General features: G+C 43.8%; 1 protein-coding gene across 1 annotated transcript in view; it reads right to left on the bottom strand.

The window, feature by feature from the left end:
* PKD1L3 (polycystin 1 like 3, transient receptor potential channel interacting) overlaps nucleotides 1–23,692 on the bottom strand; it is a 78,186-nt gene that overhangs the window by 33,492 nt on the left and 21,002 nt on the right. Inside the window, exons 9-20 of the mRNA XM_045163453.1 lie at nucleotides 22,305–22,431; nucleotides 21,565–21,693; nucleotides 20,999–21,218; nucleotides 19,858–20,051; nucleotides 15,399–15,629; nucleotides 14,147–14,248; nucleotides 13,549–13,727; nucleotides 8,792–8,938; nucleotides 3,420–3,622; nucleotides 2,524–2,723; nucleotides 1,626–1,806; nucleotides 30–222 (exon numbers count right to left, since the gene is read on the bottom strand). Of these exons, the coding sequence (XP_045019388.1) occupies nucleotides 30–222; nucleotides 1,626–1,806; nucleotides 2,524–2,723; nucleotides 3,420–3,622; nucleotides 8,792–8,938; nucleotides 13,549–13,727; nucleotides 14,147–14,248; nucleotides 15,399–15,629; nucleotides 19,858–20,051; nucleotides 20,999–21,218; nucleotides 21,565–21,693; nucleotides 22,305–22,431 (2,106 nt within the window). The remainder of the gene's footprint in view (nucleotides 1–29; nucleotides 223–1,625; nucleotides 1,807–2,523; nucleotides 2,724–3,419; nucleotides 3,623–8,791; nucleotides 8,939–13,548; nucleotides 13,728–14,146; nucleotides 14,249–15,398; nucleotides 15,630–19,857; nucleotides 20,052–20,998; nucleotides 21,219–21,564; nucleotides 21,694–22,304; nucleotides 22,432–23,692) is intronic.

Genomic DNA, 23,692 nt, shown 5'->3' with positions numbered 1-23,692 from the left:
ATGTGGTAAAGCCCAGTGGGATGTGTTACCTGGATAGCCCTTGCTCTATGGGAAGAACATGGGTTTCCAAGAGTTCCTGGAGTCTTTGCAGTTGGTGGACTGCATCAAGGAAGTCACTGGGGTGATCGGCCTGGGTGGGACCTGGTGTCTGTAAGTGAGATTGGAGCCTCTGCAGAACTCTGAGCAGGTAACTGCAGAAATGGCAGTGGTTTTCAGGAACCACTGAAAATACAGCCCAGGTTGACATGTGAACAAGTGGAAGATTTCAAGAAACAGAAATTCTTGGTAGAAATGAGCAATCTGTTAACTGATGAAAGTGAAAGTCCCTCAGTTGTGTATGACTCTTTGCGACTCCATGAACTATACAGACCATGGAATTCTCCGGGTCAGAATGCCTGAGTGGGTACCCTTTTCCTTCTCCAGGGGATCTTCCCAACCCAAGGATTGAGCCCAAGTCTCCCACATTGCCAGCAGATTTTTTACCAGCTGAGCCACAAGGGAAGCCCAAGAATACTGGAGTGGGTAGCCTATCCCTTCTCCAGTGGATCTTCCCAACCTAGGAGTTGAAACAGGGTCTCCTGCATTGCAGGTGGATTCTTTACCAACTGAGCTATCAGGGAAGCCCCTGTTAACTGATGATGAGGTTAATTTCCTAGTCAATGAAGACTGAAGAATATAGAACTGTATTCTCTGAGCATGCTGGTATATTTGCAACAATTTGTAAAATCCTATATTACTTTGATAGAGGATCAAAGTAATTTTTAAAGCTAATTGAGTTTTTTTCACCAGAACTGCAGTACATGTGAACCCCACTCCAGCACTCTTGCCTAGAAAACCCCATGGATGGAGGAGCCTGGTGGGCTGCAGTCCATGGGGTCATTGAGTTGGACATGACTGAGCAACTTCACTTTCACTTTTCACTTTCATGTATTGGAGAAGGCAATGGCAACCCACTCCAGTGTTCTTGACTGGAGAATCCCAGGGACGGGGGAGCCTGCTAGGCTGCCATCTATGGGGTCGCACAGAGTTGGACACGACTGAAGTGACTTAGCAGAATGTGAGTGTGAAGTCGCTCAGTCGTGTTGGACTCTTTGCGACGCTATGGATTATAGCCTACCAGGCTCCTCCGTCCATGGGATTTTCCAGGCAAGAGTACTGGAGTGGGTTGCCATTTCCTTCTCCAGGGGATCTTCCCGACACAGGGATGGAACCCAGGTCTCCCACATTGTAGGCAGATGCTTTACCGTCTGAGCCACCAGGGAAGTAGAGTGCCTAGAAGGCCCAAACTAAATTCAAGAATTCATAAATCACACAATCTCATCATTCCATAGAAGAAAGAAAATGACACGCTTTCACAGCCTCTGATGAAGCAGATTAAGTATGGGGGGGTCTGAGACAGAGGACATTTTTGGTGGGTTTTTCTTTTAACCTTTACTTTTTAAGACCAGATATGCTGTCTCAGAAGCTCTGAGAGGTAGCAGCGCTGTCTGCCCTCTGCTGGGAGTTTAAGGAAATGAAAAAACAGCAGAAGCTGGCATCATGCCTGTTGATTATGCTGAGAGTGTGTCAGGTATGTGGGGTGGGGGCAGATAAAAGATCAGATCCTGAAACTTACTGAACTTTACCATTTGCGCAGTAGTGTCCTGCCTGCTGGGGACAGCCCGGATGCTCTAAGTAAGAACAGATGAGGCTGGACAAAAGCTTCAGCAGCTCGTTTATGCTATCAGAACGCCATGAAGATGGTTCGCACTCTGAGAGTAGGTACGTATTTCTCCTGAGCAGGAATCCCACAGTTTCCTTTAATTCCTGAAAGTGGAACCAAGAGGAGAAAAGTCAGTTTTACATTAAACTCAGGACTGAGAGCAATTACAGACAGTCATGAGGCGGTTTATCTCCTCACAGGGGCATACGCTCAGTGTGTGTGCACGATAAGTCGCCTCAGTTGTGTCTGACTCTTTGCAACCCCATGGACTATGTAGCCCTCCAGGCTCCTCTGTCCATGAGATTCTCCAGCCAAGAATACAGAGTGGGTTGCCATTTCCTTTTCCAGGGGATCTTCCCGACCCGGGGGTGGAATGTGTGTCTCTTAACGTCTCCTGCATTGGCAGGTGGGTTCTTTATCACTAGTGCCACCCGGGAAGCCCTATGCTTAGTGTAAATGACCTCAATTTTTCACTTTCTCTCTCCTTTTTCACAAAGAAGTCACCTCACACTAGCTTCAGAACTAGTTTTATTTAGGAAAGAATCTAGGATGAAAGAAGAAGAGTTTGAGCAAACATCAAAAAACTAAGACACCTCCAGAGCAGGGCATTCTGCACTCACGTCAGTGCTGAGAACACTCCAGAATCAAGAGAAAGAACTAGAGGCAGGATGACGATGGCTCAGGGCACAGGGATTAGAGCACAGCTCTACAGTTAATAGGGCTCCGGAGCCTTACTGGAGAGCCTCTTGTTCACTGGCCTTCTCCACCACGTCAGGGAGGGCAGCATGACCTTTACCTGTAAACTCTGACACCATGCTCACCTCAACCACCTCCGTGAGAGAGAGAGGCTCTGAAGAAGCATCCGAGGAGCAGGAGGCCTGGATGGGAGGAAAGACAGGCAGAGGCTCCTGTGGTTGGATCAACGGGAAAAGCTGCCCGATCACAAGACTGATGGGGAAAAAGATGACTGCAGTTTGGATGCTGACGAGCAGTTCAGACCAGGTCACAGCAAACGGGCCCGCTGAAAAAGAAAAGCATGACATCAACCCTCATCCTCGACCATTAAAATTGTCTCCGAGATACTCCTCTCCCAGGTTTAAGTGTTGTTTTAAAATTTATTTTAATTGGAGTATAACTGCTTTACAATGTTGTGCTAGTTTCTGCTGTGCAGCATTGTCAATCAGCTGTGAGAATACATTAATATATCCCCTCCCTCATTGCCCCCCTCCCACCCCTACTCCCATCCTGCCTCCCCAGGTCAGCACGGAGCCCCGAGCTGAGCTCCGTGTGCTCTACAGCAGCTTCCCACTAGCTACCCAGTTCACATGTGGTACTGCACATGTCAGCTACTCTCTCAGCTCATCCCGCCCTCTCCTCCCCATGCCAGGTCCAAAGTCCATGCTCTATGTCCTGCAGTTTAAGTATTTATTTACCAGTTGACTATGATTATCTAAGGATAGCAAGTTATTTCGACAGTCAAGATCCTGAAGTGTCTCTAAGGCCATTTCATTTGTTAATGAGTGAGATCAATGAGAAAATGTGTATTCTAATGTTAGAGTAAATGAGTATTCTCATTTAAGGGTAGAATTAGATGAGTACTCTAATGGGAGGGCAGCAGAGGAAAAATGAAGGCCCCTGGTGACTCCGTTTCTAACTTGGAAGGAAGGGAGTATAGCAGAAGGACTACATGCCACAAAGAGCACACGTCAGGGCTCACCCTGAGCTTGCTCATCTCTCTTGGTGGTGGTACTGTTCACCTTCCAGAACATGACGTTGATGACCATGTTGCAGAGAAGGAGGGTCATGTAGCAGGTGAGCCGCTGGACCCTCGTAAACTGGTTCCAGGGGTGTCGAGTTGCGACTGAGAGCCACAAGCAATCCTGGGTGAACTTCTCTATGATCATGGAGGAGAACAGGTGTCTAACAAGATAAATCAGAACAGGAAATGCATGAGATTTCATTCTGAGCATGCCCTCGTTTGAGATGTGGTTCACCTGGCGGCAAGCGACACATCAACAGCTCGGCCACTGCTCAACACCCTTGTGAAGAAGCTTTCAGCTGACAGGGTATGATTTTTGTTGCTGTTGTTGTTACCATAGGGTAAGAGGTTGTTGAGGATAAGGGTAACTTTATGAGATTTTAAAACTAAAACCTTGTTTTGGCTTTACCAGAGGTTTTGATAAGTCTTTTTTATTCTTGGAAAGTTTGCATTAAGCTTCCATTCAAGATAGGGGCTTCCCTGGTGGCTCAGATGGTAAAGAATCTGCCTGCAATGAAGGAGACCTGGGTTTGATCCATGGGATGGGAAGATCCCCTGGAGTAGGAAATGGCATCCCACTCCAGTATTCTTGCCTGGAGAATTCCATGGACAGAGGGGCCTTGGCGGGCTGGGGTCACAAAGAATCTGACATGACTGAATGACTACCATTTTTACTTTTTCCACTCAAGATAGTTATAAGGTACGGTAAACTTATATAAGGTAAACTCATACTTGGAGAACCTTCTCTACTCTCCAAAGAAACTATAAATACAATATAAAAAGAAAGAATTCAAAATACTAGCTGGGCTTAAAAACAAAATAAATGTCTCTGAAGAAGAGGGATGGGATGAGAAACAAGATGGTAAGTGGGGAAGAAGCCACAGGATTCTGAGCTCCGGGTTTGGAAGAAGGCATGCTGCTAAGTCACTTCAGTCATGTCCGACTCTGTACAATCCCATAGATGGTAGCCCACCAGGCTTCCCCATCCCTGGGATTCTCCAGGCAAGAACACTGGAGTGGGTTGCCATTTCCTTCTCCAATGCATGAGAGTGAAAAGTGAAAGTGAAGTTGCTCAGTCGTGTCCGACTCTTCGAGACCCCATGGACCGCAGCCCACCAGGCTCCTCCATCCATGGGACTCTCCAGGCAAGAGTACTGGAGTGGGGTGCCAAGGCATACACAGGTCAAAGTTTGATTCCCAGAGAGCAGCTGAAAGTGATTCATGGAGGGAGGGAAAGGAAGGGCAGGTAAAGCCAACTGCACTGCCTGAAGCCAGGGCTGAGGCTGGAGCTCATGGAAGAACTCTGCAGAACAAAAAAACTACCGCAGGGCTGCCGCCGCTGCTGCCAAGTTGCTTCAGTCATGTCCGACTCTGTGCGACCCTGGAGACGGCAGCCCTCCAGGCTCCCCCGCAGGGCTACATGTTTTTAAGTAGGGAGGCAGGGGACAGGGGGCAGCCCCTCGACCAGGAACACAGCCAAGAGACCCCCTGGCTCATGACAAGGTGTGCGACAGGTCGTTTCATTAGTTTCTCTGAGGACCAGGAGCTCCGAAATGCGGTAATAAAATAAACCCTAGTTCTAGACTAGTGATGTGAAGGGCTGAATGAAAAAAATCAAGAAAAGTACTCGTGAGGGATATGTGGAGAAGGAGAGAGATATTGAGATTTAAAAATGAAACCAACCTACAACCCCAAATTCCTAAACAGATTTATAAATCTAATGCTGAGAAAGGCAGCCAACACAATATTTCAGTCCAGAAGAAACTAATTTTGTGGGACAGTCTGACAAAGACTTTGTGTTTCAGGTTGCTCAAAGATACAAGTAAAGCTACAAAACAGAAAGAGACTCACCAACTTAGAAAACGGTTGCGGGGGGAGGGATAGTGAGGAAGTTTGGGAAGGTCATGTACACACTGCTATATTTAAAATGGATAACCAACAAGGACCTACTGAACAGCAGATGGAACTCTGCTCAATGTTATGAGGCAGCCTGGATGGGAGGTGGGGTTTGGGGAGAATGGATACAGGTATATGCGTGGCTGAGCACACTGGCTGTCCACCTGGAACCACCACACCTTGTTAATCAGTTATACCTCAATACAGAACAAAGTTCAAAGTTCAAAAAGTATATATATATATATATACATAAAAAAAAGAAGAAAACGTCAGTTGCTACTTGCGCTGTAGTGTGATTGTTTTGTTTGCTACTACTGTATCCCATGTCTCAGCAATCTGCAGCAAGATCCAATGGCCTTGAGGGGAGGCCATGTGCTTTAGAAGAAAGAATCTTCAACAGGACAGGGGATAAGACCTGAGCCTCTGCTGTTTCTTATGTGCGTCATATGGAGCAAGTAAATTTAAACGAATCCCTGCTACATTTTATACATCTACGAAATAAAGAACTTGACAGTAAATAATGATATAAAAATGATACAAGGAATAATGTTCACTTTAAAAGAATAAAAAATGATGAAAAACCCAGAAATAAAATACATTTGAAATCTTAAAATGGAAAAATATGGTCCTCAAAACAAAATAATTAAGAGAAAGAGACACTGGTTTAAGAGAAAAATCAGTGAACCGCCACAGACAGACAAAAAAGATATGCGCGCAAGAGTGGCATAAAAACACGGAGGCTCGTTAGAGAGACTTTGCATATAGCGAGGGAATGTCAGAGGAGCAGTATTTTCAGAAGTGACATTTGAGAATTTCTGTTGATTGAACACATGACTCTGTATATCAAAAGTGTATTTTGGGACCCCACCCCCCAGCCCCGCCCTGCCCGGAGGTCCAGTGGTTAAGACTCCAGGCTTCCAGTGGTCAGGGAACTAAGATCCTGCATGCCATGCAGCACGGCCCCCCAGAAAAGCACATTGTATGTGTATTTTACCACAATAAAAAAATTTTTAAGTACACTCTGAGTGCTAAACAGGATTTTTAAAAAAAGGTAAATCCACAGTGAAAAGAAATATGGTAAAATTGGAACATCAAGGATAAAGAGAAATACTAAAAAGAGAAAAGACAACATACTTTAGAAGAATAACAGGTAGACTGACATAACAACAGAGGCGGTGCTGAAAGGCAGTCCTCCACGAACGCTTCACATTTAGGCATTTATACAAACTTTGCTCCTGGACTATGTTTTCAAATATCTTTGTGTAAGCAGACAGCCCTAAAAAGACAGAATCAGGAACTCTCTTTGGAGACAATTTACATTTCCAGATTATAAAGACAGAGACTTCTTGCTTCCCAGAGACTTTCTAGGGTAATAAAGATAGACATGCCTTCTTCTCACCCCTTGAGAGATTTGCCTACATTGCAGGCTGATAAAGATAAGGTCTTACTCTATAGGGAAGGATGGGCAGGTTTTCTGGCAGCTCATAGATCAGCATCTCCTGGTTTTGGGGTTCCTCTTTTGTAACATACCTCTACTGCTTGTGCAGCTCACAGCTGGCTCTCATCACATCACCCTGTCAAATCAGGGAGCTGCCACAAATTACTGCTCTGGCTGCTACTACTGCTCTAAGTAGTTAACTGTCTAAATCCATTTGAGTCAGTGGAAACAATGGAATGAACACCTTTGAAAATTATTCCACAAAAGCAATGATAAAACTTCTTTTAAAGAGTCAGAATCAAAATTTTCAGAACTCAGGTAAATAACCAAAGGTTTGTAGCAACCAACGGTTAAATATCAGTAAGAATAGTGAATTTTGCGGCATTTTAATTGGCCCTATTTTCCCATCTCCCTTTCCCTAGCTCCATGGTAACCTTGAAAACCAAGAGCCTTCAATCACAGTGAAATCCAGCAGCCTGGCAGTCACTAGAGGGGGCAGAAGGGGATTAAAAGCATCCTTCCCAGAGAGCCGTCATTATCTGACTTGTCTGGTAGTTCCCGGGAAAACTCCACGTGCAAGACTGCCCTTATTTGATATGACTGGACACTCATCCAGTGAAAAATGCTGCTTCTTTGAGGGCACTGTCAAAAATGTTCAGAGGCGACTGTTTAACTTCACAGCTGCCTGATATGGTAGGCAAACAACGGGCTCATCACAAAGCCTGAGAAAGTCAGAGGTCCATAGGAGTTTTGAAAAGCTTCGACACAGTCCTGGGAGTCTAATGATAGGAGGCCATGTGCACACCCGGGGATGTGGGCATGCTCAGGAAATAGCTGAACAGGCCCTACACTGCTCCTCCTGGAAGAACCCTGAAGCTCTCAGCGCAGGAAGTGCAGGCTCAGGCAGAGGGGTCAGCCACCTGGCTGCATGAAGGCATGGCACAACACGTGTGCAAAGCCCTCAGCAAAGGCGGGAGGCTTACTGGCTCAGGCCTTTAAAGATGTCTCTGTCTAGCTATTAGCTGACCACTGAACTGACTGAGCAAGAACTTCAGTTTTCACATATGATAGAAATACAGATTTTACAGAATTAGTTCGAAACAGACACAGGACAACAACAAACACTAAGAACAAGTACTGGGGGAGAGGAAGGAGATTTGATCTTCTGAGTGGCCACATTTCATTATTTAAAATGTCTGGTTTTCAACAGAAGATCACAAGACATGAAAAGAAACAAAGTCTCTCTCTCCCTCACACACACACACACCACACTCAACAGACTGTTACTGAGGAAGCCAAGACACTGGATTTACTAAAGATTTCAAATCGGCTATTTTAAATATGTTCAAAGAAATAAGGGAAATCATGTTGAAGCAACTAAAGGAAAGTAAATGAGCATGATGTCTTGCTAAATAGAGTATTAATGAAGATACAGAAATTATTATTATTACTGGTTGCACTGTGTGGCACGCAGGGTCTTAATTCCTGTTTAGGGATCAAACCCGTGCCCCCTGCATTGGAAGTGTGGAGTCTTCCAATGAACCACCAGGGAAGTCCCCAGAGAATATTTTTATTTTTTTAACTAATTTTTTAAAAGTTTTTTAAAAATGTGAACCATTTTTAAAGTCTTCATTGAATTTTTTACAATTTTGCTTCTGTTTCATGTTTTGGTTTTTTGACCATAAGGCATATAGGGGTCTCAGCTCTCTGACCAGAAATCAAACCATTGCCCCCTATGCTGGAAGTGTGGAGTCTTAACCACTGGACCACCAGGGAAGTTCTCAGAAGTTATTTTTTAAAAAACCAAATAGAAAGAGTGCAGCTGAAAAATTCAGTAAGTGAAATGGAAAATTCACTAAAGGCTCAAAAGAAGATAGGTCAAACTTGAAGACAGGTCAGTTGAAATTGTCTCGTCCAAGGAACAGAAAGAAAAAATAATGAAGAAAATGAACAGAGCCCCAGAGACAGGTAGCACATCATCGTTTCTCAACAGTACCTAAAGGAAAAGAGCTCCTTCTTTGAGACTGGCATGAAGACCCGGTCGCGCTCACAGTCTCCAAGGTCCATGGCCAGCCAACAGTTGCACAGGAAATGCCATTTCCTTTTACCTGCGATGTCAGTGACGGTCACCTGGCTTACATACCTAGAGTAAAATAAAGACATTCATGGTAGAGGGTGGGCATCAGTCAATTGCTGTAATAAGCAATGGCCTTATGGAAACAATCTCAATGTCCATTGATGGCTGAATGGATAGAGAAAATGTGGTATATATACCGTATACAATGGAATATCATTCAGGTACTAAAAAAAGAATGAAATTTTGCCATTTGTGACATGAATAGAGGGCATTAGCCTAAGTGAAATAAGTCAGAGAGAGACAAAGACAGATATGATCTCACTTATATGTGGAATGTAAAGGCAAAGGTCAGGAGAGTCAAAAGGTACAGACGGCCAGCTATAAAATAAGCCAAGGGGATGTAACATACAGCATGGGACTGTGGTTAATAATATGGTGTCGCATATATGAAAACAGCTACAAGAGCAGATCTTAACTCTCACAACGAGAAAAAAATTCTCTACGTATGGTGATGCTTGTTAACTAGACTTATGGGGATTATTTCACAATACATACAAACATCAAATCATTAGGTTGCAGACCTGAAGCAAATGTAAAGTTGTACGTCAATCATACTGCAATAAAAATAAAAAAATAAAATCTTTTATTGACAGAGGGTGTCCAAGTAAACAGATTCTGCTTCATTGTAGGGGCAAGAGCCAAAGAAAGAAACGAGATCTGATCCCACTTTTTCCTTCCCAACCTCTAAAGGAGTTAACGTACCAAATATCAGAATGCAGACTTCCATAGCCTGGAATAGTCAGTGTGTGTTTCTATTCCTTAAGATTTCTTCTTTCTACAAGTGACAGCACCCCCCCACCTTTGTAAACATCCCATCTGCCTCCATCTTTCACCACTAGGGTCTAAGGGGGTGTACATGGGGAGTGGGCTTTAATGTTTATATTAATGACTTGTTTGGGTCTGCAGCTTCATCTTGGCTTCAGAGCAACAGGTCCTGAAACTTCATCCTCTTTTCAACCCCAGTTTTTTTTACCATGTGTCTCTATCTTCTCCCCTGATTTCAACCATCAACCAATCTGTCCTGCAGAACCTCTGCTCTGCCTGTTTGACTTGACCTTGCACCTAGTCGGCTAATCTCCTTTACTGTAAGGATGCTACTTCTCCAGAAGTCTATACGAAACCATTCAAATCTCTCTGGTCAAAATTCTTATTTCAGTTGGAAGTTATTTTCTGTGTGAGGCGCACAGATCGCTTTAAAGCTAAAATTATTTCTGGGACTCTCTTTTGAAGCAGTTAATAAAATCACAGGTGACTAAGTTGCATTTGATTTAAACTTAGCTACTTGTTAAAGCTTTCATTTAATAGCAAAGTATAAAAAAGGAGAAAATATTCGTTTTCTGATTGGTGAGAAAGTAGTCACCCGTTTTTTTTCTCTGCTCTCCTTCTTTCATACAGAAGAGAAACAGAGAATCTAATGTGTGTCAGAACAATCTAGTTGATACATTCAGTATGATCAGTAGAAAGATACAGAAAGCATAGTCATTTCCTAACTGCTGGCAGTCTGCCTTTTATTGGGGGTGGATAGTTCTTTTGCTTCTCTGTGTTTTCCAAGTTTTTTGTATTCAAACATCTATTACTTTTGCAAATTCTTTGAAAGAGCCTTAATAACAAAGTCTAGAAGTGAACAGTTAACTCTTGAGAATTGTAACAAATATTTATGGTTACACTATTGACTGTAATTATCAATTATAACAAATATTTATTGAGTCCTACTATAATTTAGGCACTGTATGTGCTATTGAGAATACAACTATGACTAAGTCAACATCTCTATCCCCTGAGGAGCATAAAATCATTAAAAGTCAAAAAATATTATAAGACTCCATATAAAATTAGAATTGATATAAACCGATGATAAAAGTAAGAAAAATGGAAAATATCATATAGGTGTGAATTCCTTTATGTGTTGTGAATTCCTTTATGTGTTTCCTCAAAGAGAAATATCTATTTAAATTAAAAAATGTATTTCTAATAATTATAAAATCTTGTTAAAACTTTTGGAAGTAACTACAACTACCCTAAAGAAAAACTTAAAAATTCATAATCCTACTACCCAGGGATAACTATTGGTAATAATTTAGTGTATATAGCTCTAGACTTTCCCTTATAAACACACTTGAAAAAAAAATCAACTCTGTTGTGGTATAATTTACATAGGATCAAAGGCACCCATTTAAGGAATATAGTTCAGGGAATTTCCTGGCAGTTCAGTGGTTAGGCCTCTGGGCTTTCACTGCCAAGGGCACAAGTTTGATCCCTGGTTGAGGAACTATGATCCTGCAAACCATGGAGTACAGCCAAAAAAATAAAAATAAAAAGTACTGTTCACTGCATTGTGGACAACTGTATACACCTGTATAATACGCACCACCATCGCCACCCTGAAAAGTTCTCCTGTGCCCCCTTTCCAGTCAGCCCTCCTCAGGCTCACCCTGGGGTCCAGGTGACCACTGATATACTTCCTCTCTCTACAGGTTAATTTGCTTTTTTCAGAATTTCACATATTCTTGTGTGTCTGGCTTCTTTTGCTCAACATAATGCTTTCTGAGATTCACCCATGTTGCTGTATCAGTAGATTGTTCTTTTTGTCAGGAGTCATATTCCACCAAATGAACACACTAACATTTGTTTATTCATTCAGCTGATGGACATTTGTGTGTTTCCAGTTTGAGGCTATTTTTCATAAAGCTGCTATGAAAGTATTTGTGTAAGACTTGGAGTGGACATACGTTTTCACTTATCTTGAGTAAATAACTAGGAGTGGAATTTCTGGGTCATAGGGTAAACGTATGTTCAACCTTACAAGAAAAGTGCCAAATTGCTCTTCACCAAGGCTGTACTGGTTTACATCCCTCCAGCGGCGTGTGAGAGCTCTTAACTGCTCCCCACCTCACTCCACCTTTCAGTTTTACTCATTCTAGTGGGTGTCTAGTGCTATTGCTGTGGTTTTAATTTGCATTTCCTGATAACCAATGATGCTGAGCATCTTTCAAGTGCTTATTATACCCTATTTACCTTTATAAAAGAAAGTGGAACAACAGTGGAACAAACTGCTCTGTAGATACCTGAACAGGATGGAAGCAGCAGGAAAATCATCCGGCTTTCCTGGCCTTATGGTTGGTGCCTCTAGTCTAGCAGAGAAGGACTTTTTAAAAACTTCTTTTTGGCCGTGCCATGCAGCTTGTGTGATCTTAGTTCCCCAACCAGGAATTGAATCTAGACCCTTGGCAGTGAAAGTGTGGAGTCCTGACCACAGGACTGCCAAGGAATTCCTGGGAAGGACTTCTTGTGCTAACAATTTTAGGCTGGATGCATATTCCTTTCAGGTGGGAAATATTCAGCAACTGACTTGTTTCTGGGTCAGTTCTCAAACCTGGGTCTGATATCTTTGGGGCTGCCCTGGTGGCTCAGTGGTAAAGAATCTGCCCACAATGTGGAAGACCTGGGTTGGATCCCTGGGTCAGAAAGATCCAAAGGCAAGCCAGATTCCAAGGACAGAAGAGCCTGGTGGGCTACAGTTCATGGGTCCATGGGGTTGCAGAGTTGGACACGACTGAGCAACTAACACACACACTGAGACCTTTGACTTCACGGCCTTCCTTTTTCCTAATCCCAACAAACCAATGATCTTCATCCTTAATTCATTTTTATCATCTACTTTCTCCACTCACTTCTCGTAATTCTCAGAGTGCTGCTGAAGGAAGTGTGGGAGCATCTGGACCCAGCACAGGGCAGGCACACACACTCCTCACTGACCGTTCTCTAACTCTTGTGGGACATCCCAACTGTGATTCCACTCCTTCCCCTCTCCTTAAGCTCTTCATTTTGACCCGAAGTGTATTCTCTATATAGTCACGTATTAAATACTCTTTAAAGATGCTTTCTGTATTTAGAGATACTTTTAACTTACGCTACTTTGGGGCAATGTTTCATTGTTATTATTTTCTGTTCACAATAGTGACAATGTTTAATGGAAAAAAATCTGGGACTCCGTTGCTGGTCCAGTGGTTGAGAATCTCCCTGCCAATGCACAGGACACGGGTTCGATCCCTGGTCTGGGAAGATCCCACATGCTGCGGGGCAGCTAAGCCCGTGCGCCATGACTACCAAGTCCGCACCCTAAAGGCCATGAGCCACGAGAAGAGGAGCCGCTGCGATGAGAAGCCTGCACCCTGCAACTGGGAAGGAGCCCCTGCTGACTGCAACAAAGATCTGGCACAGCCAAAATAAATAATTTAAAAGATGTTTTTTAAAAAATCTATCATTCTCCCTCTCATAAAATATCTTAATTTTTAATATTTCTTTCTAGGTTTTCTTTTTTGTAGACAGCTTTGAAATTAAAATCTAACGGGTAATTCCCTGGTGGTCCAGTGGTTAAGACACTGCACGTCCCATGCCAAAGGGCATGGGTTTGATCCCTGATCGGGGAACTAAGATCCCACATACTGCATGGTGCAGTCAAGAAAATATTAAAAAGAAAGAAACATAAATTAAAATCAAACAGGTATTTGTTACTATTTGATCCAAAACATTATAGTTCTTTACCGTGACGCCGTGCAGGTCTTTCCCCAGAATGCTGCAGAGAAGCAGCACACCAGCCTGATTCGGGTACTTACCAAGCAGGGCTGGCGCCAGAATTGTCATGCCAGAGCCGCAGGCTGTGCAATTCCCCCAGAGAGGATGGAGAGCCCAGGAGGAACACATCCAGTCCCCCGCGTTCAAAGACTGCCTTCTGGGAGTCACAGAGGTGGTGGGGCTCACTCCGCCCCTCTGATCCATAAAGTGTGATAACTACCTAAACCAGGACAAAGAAAAGATAAGATACGGCAAGTTATAACATGAGTCTTTTGATTTCTCTCTAAGGGTAAAGATGAAGACAGAAAACTGTACTGAGATGAGGTCCTGGGGCCTTAGACAAGCAGAAAGGGCTCTTCAAATGTACAATTTTTAAAAGTTTTTTGGCTGCACCCCATGGCATATGGGATCTTAGTTCCCTGACCAGGGATAGAACCCATGTCCCCTCAGTGGAAGCACGGAGTCTCAACCATTGGGTCGTCAGAGAAGGCCTAGATGGAGAGTTGAGAACCAGGATGACCGCCCTCCAGGATCTGTGTGAAGGATGACTGGGTGCCAGGATGTCAGCAAGGGTATCGGAGTGCAGCTCGCATGGCAGAGGGCACTGAGCAGTGAGGGAGGAAGCTTCACTGCACTCACGTTGGCTGTCGTCGCGGCCCTTCTTCTATGGCCCGTGGAGACCTCGATAAGGTAGTGGAATTGAGAGCTGGGGTCATTATCAGCCAGGATGGTGACCTTCACCTGCAGGAAAAAGCACAACCAAGAAAACCAGCAGATCTTCACTCCTTACAGCCCAGCGAGAAGCAGGAGGATACACTGCGGCAGCTATGGTGACTCCGAGGAAAGCAAGGGTGAGATGGGGGAGAAGGTAAAACAGACAAGTAGACCTAAGTGATAAAAGTGGGGGCTATGGGTTGAAAGTCCAGGGTTTATGTCACGAGAATGAAACAGTCATAAAATCAACTGATCGGGTCTTGGACCTCTAAATCTCTCCACTTTCTCCCCATCCAGAAAGGGTTATCAGATAAGATATAAGACACCTAGCTAAATGTGAATTCCAGAATAATTTGGGGTCATATTTATACTAAATATGTATTCACTATTTATTTGAAATTCAAATTTAACTGGGTGCCTTGTATTTTTATTTACTAAAATTGGTAATTCCACACCCACAGCATATTCGCATATTCTAGAATTTCCACATGTAGGGAAGCAAGGATGAGAAAGATATAGAACAGAAATTAGAAGGAAGCTGTCAAAGGATTTTTTGTTTAAAAAAAGATTCCATACAGGTTTCTTACATATTGCAGTTACATTAAATTATAACTTTTTGGACTTATCCATAACTTTCATATCCAATGTATTAAGTGAGATAAACGTGCATTTGATTATAGTTAAATTCTCTGTGTGTTTTCTTTTGGCTTATTCCTTACCTAAATAAATCATATGAGGATTCAACCTTGGCTAAAAGAAAAAAAAATGGAGAAATAGAGATAAGTCCCTGGGCCTTGAGACAGTAGACATGGAGAGAAATGTTAAGAGAAGTCCCACTGGAATTTTTACTACCTGCTTCTTTTCGATAAAGGTGGACTTCCCTGGTGGCTCAGACGGTAAAGTGTCTGTCTACAATGTGGGAGACCTGGGTTCGATCCCTGGGTCGGGAAGATTTGCTGGAGAAGGAAATGGCAATCCACTCCAGTACTATTGCCTGGAAAATCCCATGGACAGAGGAGCCTGGTAGGCTATAGTCCATGGGGTCGCAAAGAGTCGCACACAACTGAGCGACTTCACTCACCTGCCTCTTTTCAATAAAGGTATCTCTTTTTTCCTTTCTCTTGTTCAACATACTCAAGACACTGTGACAAAGCTTTCAGAGTCAAAGTCTCATCACCTTCTGTGCATCGGCCTGGTCCTTCCTCCAAGCCCACACGAATATGAGCATGTAGATTCCGACAAGGCTGGCCAGCAGGGACACCCCGACCGGGTTGCTGGTCACTCGAAGGAACAGCTCAGCCACATCTTCCACATTCACCGTCCGGGGCACAAGGAAGAAATCGCTGCCGAAGTAGGTCAGGTGGTTACAGAGACACTGTGTCCTTACCAGCGTGCTCTGCGGCCCGACCTGGAATGACAGGCAAGATGGTGACTGACTGACCGGCATGCTAAGGAAGGGACACACGTAAAACATAAACACACACACACAGATTTGGAAAAGAAGGTCTGGTGGCTCATTCTCCGCTGGTGCTAATGTGATCTGGGACAACTGATGGGCACAGCAGCTTGGCAGCATTTAGTAAAACGGAAGAAGTGCAAACTCCTTGGATCCTGAGATTCCAGTTCTGAATGCATATCCTGAGGACTCTGCACACATGCACAAGGAAACGTGAAAAAGGACATCTCTGTCAGCACTGGTTACAACCAGGAGAAATCAGAACCACCTCTGTGTCTGCTAACAGCAGAACATACAAACCAGTCAATAAGGAAGTAGGGGTAAACGAATGGGCTACTATACAGCAGATAAAATGAATGGACTGAAGCCAGATATATCAACCCGGATATATCAATGCTGAGTTAACAAAGCAAGTTTAAAAGGATATAACAGTATGGTACCATTTACACAAAGACCTAGAGCATGCAAACCATCACTCATGAATCCATGTTTACCAATCTTCCTCACTAGGCACTGTCCTATCCATCGCTAGCTCCTATACATGGGTTTGGTATGTAGAAGATGCTCAATACATACTTGCTGAAAGAATGCATCTATTGTTGTTCAGTCGCTAAGTCACATCCAACTCTTTGTGACCCCATGGACTGCAGCACGCTATGCTTCCCTGTCCTTCACTATCTCCCAGAGTTTGCTCACATTCACGTCCATTCAGTGAGTGATGCTGTCTAACCATCTTATCCTTTGCTACCCTCTTCTCCTTTTGCCTTCACTCTTTCCCAGCATCAGTCTTTTCCAATGAACTGGCTCTTCTCATTAGGTAGCCAAAGTATTGAAGTTTCAGCTTCAGTATCAATTCTTCCAGTGAATATTCAAGGTTGACTTCCTTTAGGATTGACTGGTTTGATCTCCTTGACAGACTCTCAAGAATCTTCTCCAGCACCACAATTCTAAAGCCACAGTTCTTCGGTGCTCAGCCTTTCTTACGGTCCAGCTCTCAAATCCGTACATGACTACTGGAAAAACCACAGCTTTGACTACACGGACCTTTGCCAGCAAAGTAATGTCTCTGCTTTTTAATATGCTGTCTAGGTTTGTCATAGCTCTCCTTCCAAGAAGCAAGCGTCTTTTAATTTCAAGGCTGCGGTCACTGTCCACAGTGATTTTAGAGCCCAAGAAAATAAAATCTGTCATTGCATATACCAAATTCCAGCCAGTGGTTACCCTTTGATATGAGTGAAAAAATGAGGTCTTTTCCAAGGAGTGAGTTCTTCGCATCAGGTGGCCGAAGTATTGGAGCTTCAGCTTTAGCATCAGTCCTTCTAATGAATATTCAGGACTGATATCCTTTAGGATGGACTAGTTGGATCTCCTTGCAGTCCAAGGGACTCTCAAGAGTCTTCTCCAACACCACAGTTCAAAAGCATCAATTCTTCGACACTCAGTGTTCTTTATAGCCCAACTCTCACATCCACACATGACTCCTGGAAAAACCATAGCTTTGACTAGATGGACCTTTGTTGGCAAAGTAATGTCTCTGCTTTTTAATATGCTGTCTAGGTTGGTCATAGCTTTTCTTCCAAGGAGGAACCATCTTTTAATTTCATGGCTGCAATCACCATCTGCAGTGATTTTGGAGCCCCCCAAAATAAAGTCTGTCTCTGTTTCCATCGTTTTCCCATCTATTTGCCATGAAGTGATGGGACTGGATGCCATGATCTTAGTTCTTTGAAAGTCGATTTTTAAGCCAACTTTTTCACTCTCCTCTTTCACTTTCATCAAGAGGCTGTTTAGTTCTTTGCTTTCTGTGATAAGGGTGGTGTCATCTGCATATCTGAGGTTACTGATATTTCTCCTGGCAATCCTGATTCCAGCTTGTACTTCATACAGCCTGGCATTTTGCATGATGAGGGCATATCAGCTATTAAACTATAACTGATACTACACTTGATCTTAGCCAAAAGACGGAGAAGTGACAAAAGCTCTTTTTTGCAAAAGAAAGTCAGCCTCATTTACTCACTGCATATTTAGTACTCGTAGAGTTGATCAACTTCCATGTACCACTTGCCTTATTTTATGTACCTTGTCAGATTTACCATGGACTAATGTTTGGGCAAGAAGTGACAAATCTAAAGCACAAATCTAAAGACTTCCCTGGTAGTAGAGTGGATAAGAATCTGCCTGCCAATGCAGGGGACATGGGTTCAATCCCTGGTCCAGGAAGATGTCACATGCTACAGAGCAACTAAGCCCTTCTGCCACAAATACTGAGCCTATGTGCTGCAATTACTGAAGCCCATGCACCTAGAGCCTGTAATTCCCGACAAGAGAAGCCACTACAATGAGAAGTCTGTACACTGCGATGAAGAGCAGCCCTCGCTCGCTGCAACTAGAGAAAGCCTGTGTGCAGCAATGAAGACCTAGTGAAATAAGAAAAAAAAGAAAAAAAAATCTAAAGCACAAGCTTGCTCAGAAGGGACATGCTCTCCCAGCCCACCACACACACCTCCCCCTTTTATCTAGGCTGATTTATCTCCCTTCCGATGCTTTTTCTTTGGGGGCCATCCCAAACAAGGTGACAGGGGCACTGAGTTTATTGCCAGCTGAAATGGATTGGGCAGCTTCTACCTAAATAGACATTTCTCCAAAGACATTCATGGCCAAGAGACACATGAAAAGATGCTCAACATCACTAATTGTTGTTTAGTCTCTAAATTGTGTCCAACTCTTTTGTGACCCTATGGACTGTAGCCTGCCAGGCTCCTCCGTACATGGGATTTGCCAGGCAATACTGGAGTGGGTTGCCACTTCTTTCTCCAGGGGATCTTCCAGACCCAGGGATCTGAACCTGTGTCTCCTGCACTGGCAGGCAGATTCTTTACCATCTGAGCCACCAGGAAAGCCCCACTAATTATTAGAGAAATGTAAATCAAAGCTGTAATAAGGTGTCACCTCACTTCGGTCAGAATGGCCATCATCAAAACATATACAAACAATAAACGTTGGAGAGGATGTGGAGGAAGGGGAACCCTCATACACTTCTGGTGGCAATGTAAGCTGATATAGCCACTGTGAAGAGCAGTGTGGAGGTTCCTTAAAAAACTAAAACTAGAACTACCATGTGACCCAGCAATCTGACTCCTGGGCATATACCCTGAGAAAACATAATTCAAAAGGACACATGTACACCAGTGTTTATTGCAGCACTATTTACAATAGCCAGGGCATGGAAACAACCTAATGTCCAAAGGCAGATGAATGGAAAAGACGACATGGTACATATATACAATGGATATTACTCAGCCATGAAGAGGAACAAAACTGGTTCATTTGTAGAGATGTGGATGGACCTAGAGTCTATCATACAGAGTGAAGTTAATCAGAAAGAAAAAAACAAATATCACATATTAACGCATGTATGTGGAATCTAGAAAAATGGTGCTGATGAATCTATTTCCAGGGCAGGACTAGAGATGCGGATGCAGAGAATGGACATGTGGGCACAGGGGGCGAAGGGGACAAATTGGGAGATTAGGACTGACATATATATGCTTCCAGGGAAGATACCGGAAGAGGGCATGGCATCCCACCCCAGTATTCTTGCCTAAGGAGACTGGCAGGCTGTAGTCCACTGGGTTGCAAAGAGTTGGACACGACTGAAGCAACTTAACACATACACACTTCCATGTGTGAACAGATACTAGTGGGAAGCTGCTGTGAAGCATAGGAAGCTCAGGCTTAGTGCTCTGTGATGAATTAGAGAGGGGAGCGGAAGGGGATATGAGTATATGGTTGATTCACTTTGTTGTACAGCAGAAACCAACACAATATTGTAAAGCAATCATATTTCAATGCTGCTGCTGCTGCTAAGTCACTTCAGTCGTGTCCGACTCTGTGTGACCCCATAGACGGCAGCCCACCAGGCTCCCCCGTCCCTGGGATTCTCCAGGCAAGAACACTGGAGTGGCTTGCCATTTCCTTCTCCAATGCATGAAAGTGAAAAGTGAAAGGGAAGTCACTCAGTCGTGTCCGACTCTTAGCGACCCCATGGACTGCAGCCTACCAGGCTCCTCCGTCCATGGGATTTTCCAGGCAAGAGTACTGGAGTGGGGTGCCGCTGCCTTCTCCATATTTCAATGAAAACAATATTAAAAAAAGAAAAAAGAGGTGGGCAGCTTCTGACCTGGCATCCACTACTCTTCCACATGCTGTTGAGGCTGTCCCAGAAATAGCACTGAGTGACGGCAGTGACCACCGAGAGCTGGGTGGGCGTCCGCTGAGTGCCCTCTTTGCTTTTATCCAACACAGCTGTTATGTAGTAGGTGCCAACCCCATACCGCAGTTTCTCTGGCGTCAGCACCCATGTGTATTCCTCATCTGAGAACAAACAAAAGTGCTTAGCTGCCTTTCAAAGAGGACAAAAATACCATCAGAACCTTTCTTCAGAAGGGTCTACTACTGTTATTATTTTACAAATGGGGAAACTAGAAGCCTCGCATCATAAATGATTTTAAAGAAAATGACTGGTGATATAATCTGGGGTTCTGGATGACTCCTGTTCCATAAAAAAAAAATTATATGTTTTTGATAAATGAAGATTTTGGTCTAAGGAATTAGAATGTATTATGAGCTTTAGAAAAATGAAATAATCACACATCAAAATGATAACGAGAACCTTGGTAACAAGAGAAACCCAAGGGCGACACGTGGGCAGGCAAAGAGCAGCTCCAGGTCCTGGTCTGCACACTGGAGGCTGGGTTTCGGGCCTGGCTTTGTCTCCAGCTGGCTGCTAAGGGCCAAGGCAGGTCACCCAGACAACCTAGTTTTCTCATCTTTCAAACACGAAATCTGAGCCGAAGGATCTCCAAGATCCCTTCCAGTTTCTGAAGACATGGTATTATTGCCAAGATCAGCAAGGAGGACAGAGGACATGCTCGGAATCAGGAAAGAGCCTGCCGGTGATGCAGACACAATTTGTAGCTGGCCAGCTGCCAGTGAGAGGTGCTGGCTCAGCAGCTCTGTTTAACAGGAAGAGTCACTTGAAAAGTGATTACAAGAGTGCTGGTAAAACTGGCAAAATCCAAGGAAGATCAATGCGTTGGGTCAGTGTCACTTCCCGGTTGCGACACTGAACCGTGGTTATGCAGGAGTAATCATTAGGGAAAGTGGGCAGCAGGCACGTAAGATCTCTGGGTTTTACTTTTTATAATTGCATGTGAATGATCTCAGTTGTTTTTTGTTATCTCAAAATAAAAAGTTAAAAAAAAAAAAAAAAAAAAGAACAACATGCATTCTAAAGTTTCTGGCATCCGGTTGGGGCTTACCTTTCTGCGACACCTTCTCCTTCGGCAGGTGGAAGTGGGTGAGGTTGGGCTGGTGCTGGAACCCCAGGTGGAGTGTCAGTGACAGGGGGCCTTCAGGCTCTATGCACACTACGAGGGACTTCTCCAGGGAGGTGACATTCACCGTGATAGTAAAGTGGTCTGTGCTCATGTTGAGGCTGGTGGGGTGGGTTTCCACGCTCGTATTTCTCCAGAGCACGATCTAGAATAAGAGACAGGTCATTAATTTCCAAGTTTAAGAGGGTTCGTCGATGGCTGATTTTCAGACTCCTTCTTCATGATAATGGAGTAGAACCTGCTAGGTCGTCCTCTGTGCTAGCAGGTAACACGGTGCCAGGGATCTACAAGGAAGTATATAGTCTCAGACCTAAAATGCTTTCTCCCAAGTGTGAGGGGGTCTCTCTGTAGAATCCTAAGTAATGACATGAATAACAAAACAACGGCATGCCCATAAGTCTAAAATGATTCCCTTCAGTTGCTGTAAATTCCCATCCTATTCTCCAGGATCCAATTTCCTTCTATTTTATTCCCTAATAATCAAGTCATACCTCAATATCCTCCATTAAGTCACGGACTTGAAGCAATTTATGATTAGAGCTTAGTAACACACTCCCGACGCTTCCAACAATCTTCTTCTTGTCAAAGTCTCTGAAGGGATTGAAAGCCAGTCCTGTTACCTAGAGACAAGAACACTTCAGCTTCTTCAACTGCCCACAAATTTATAAATAACATGCTGGTAGGTAATAAGGGATCGGATATCAAAGTAAATGCCGGGATTTCCCCTGGCTAACATTTGAAATATTTCTCATTATAACATTCTACAAGGAAGAAGCAGCTAATTAAAGATGAGTCATTTGCTTGAGACCCTCTGAATTATTACTATTTTTGTTTCACCTCAGTACTTGGAGGATTCATTTTACTAGGAAGTAAGAATTCTGCTCTCCAGGATAAGGCTACAATCTTACTTCCGTTTGTTAGGTGATTGCCGAAAGAAATTAAATATGCTGACATGACTAGGTTGGTACACTGAGTTGATGATTATTTAGAGATTTCCAGTTTTGTATAAAAACTGAAGAGTTCAGATCAGTTCAAATCATAACCCAAAAGCGTAGTGAGCCTAGAAGTCTGTTTAATGCTCCCAACCTCTAGCAGGGGTCATGTTTAAGAGTCCTCCATTCCTGCCAGCGTGAAACAGAAATTAGCACACATGACTTTCTCTCATTCTGTCTGCTCAGCCTACACTTTCACATCCCATGTTCATTCTGATCAGAATCAATTTCATACTCACTTGGACATCAACTCCTGGGTGTTTTTTCAAGAGCTCCTCCAGGGCAGACGCCGATGGAAAGCCTAACCTCACAGGGGCTGGGTCACCGAGGGTGTAAGAGCTCAGAGGCAATGTTGATATGTTTTGCCTAAAGAAAAAGAAGTTGAATGGAAATCAATTGCTCTTTGTTCCCTGTCGGGGTCCAGCCCCGGCTGATCCAGGGTATTCGAAGCGGGGACGGCATCGGCGACCTATTTAATTATTTATTCATCAAAGATATAAAGAGTAATAGAATGAGGATAGCTCAGTAGGAAAATTCAGTGGAGAAAAGAGGCTGAGTAGCTTGGTTTACGCGGGGGACCAATAAAACTTCAAGACAAGAAGCTTGCACCACTTACGTAGGCCGCAGGCGTCCTTCCGTTCTCCCGAAGGAGAGGAGACACTGAGGCCTCCCCGGTCGGATCTTAGAAGCCCAGGCATAATTAGTAAGCATGGTGGGTTTCGCGCTCCAGATGGAGACTCAGCCAGAGTGAGAGAGAGACATGGGGAGACCAGTCTTTCGAGGAACTGATCCCAATTCTTTATTTTCCATGGTCTACTTTTATACACTGAGATGTTATGCAAAAGTCACGCGGGGTCAGCAGTCCTGACTTTTATCAAAGTCAGGTGCTTCATACAAATGTATACAGAGGTCTTAGGGGTGTTACATCATCTTCTGGCCAGGGGGCCTGCTGACAATTTACGACCCTCTCCTTGTGACAGCGGTCAGTCAACCAGGACACTTATTTCTCCAGGGGTGATTATTCTTAAAACAGACGCCACCCAAATAAAGTTACATTCCTATAGGGTGAGGGTGTAGTGGGTTTTAGTTAAGGAAAGAATTTACTTAGCCTAAGGTCTAACGTGATTTATATCAAAGGTTAATACTTATTTCTTTTATATATTCATTAATGTGTGTAAGGGCAGGGGATATGGAGACTTAGCAACAAACATTGGCTCAACAAATGAAAAAACCCTTCACCAATACAATTTCTAATCAGCCCATTATACTTATACTAATAGCTTTCTAACTTTTCTAAGGAACCTGTTTTTAGAAGGTTTAAAGCATCTCGTGCCTCTCACGGTTGGGAGGCTGTGAGCAATCACATGTGGCCGGACAAGCCTGTCAGTCAGGCTAGAGAACCTTCAGAGGAGTTCGTAGGTTAAAACACTCTTGTCACGCCCAGGAGTTTTTATTAACTGGAGCTCTAGGTTAACTCCTTCTCCGAAAGAGGTGGTGGGGGACAGCCCCCCGTAAAGTCAGAGATGTAGGTAAGAGCACAAAGTAGTAAAGTAGGCAGGCTCTGGGTAGATGCTCGAGGATTTCCAGGGGGACTCCTGAGGCTCGATCCCGCCTTTGCGTATGTCGA

Source organism: Bubalus bubalis, chromosome 18, assembly GCF_019923935.1.
Source record: "Bubalus bubalis isolate 160015118507 breed Murrah chromosome 18, NDDB_SH_1, whole genome shotgun sequence".
NCBI lineage: Eukaryota > Metazoa > Chordata > Mammalia > Artiodactyla > Bovidae > Bubalus > Bubalus bubalis.
This window is presented reverse-complemented; position numbering and strand designations above follow the sequence as displayed.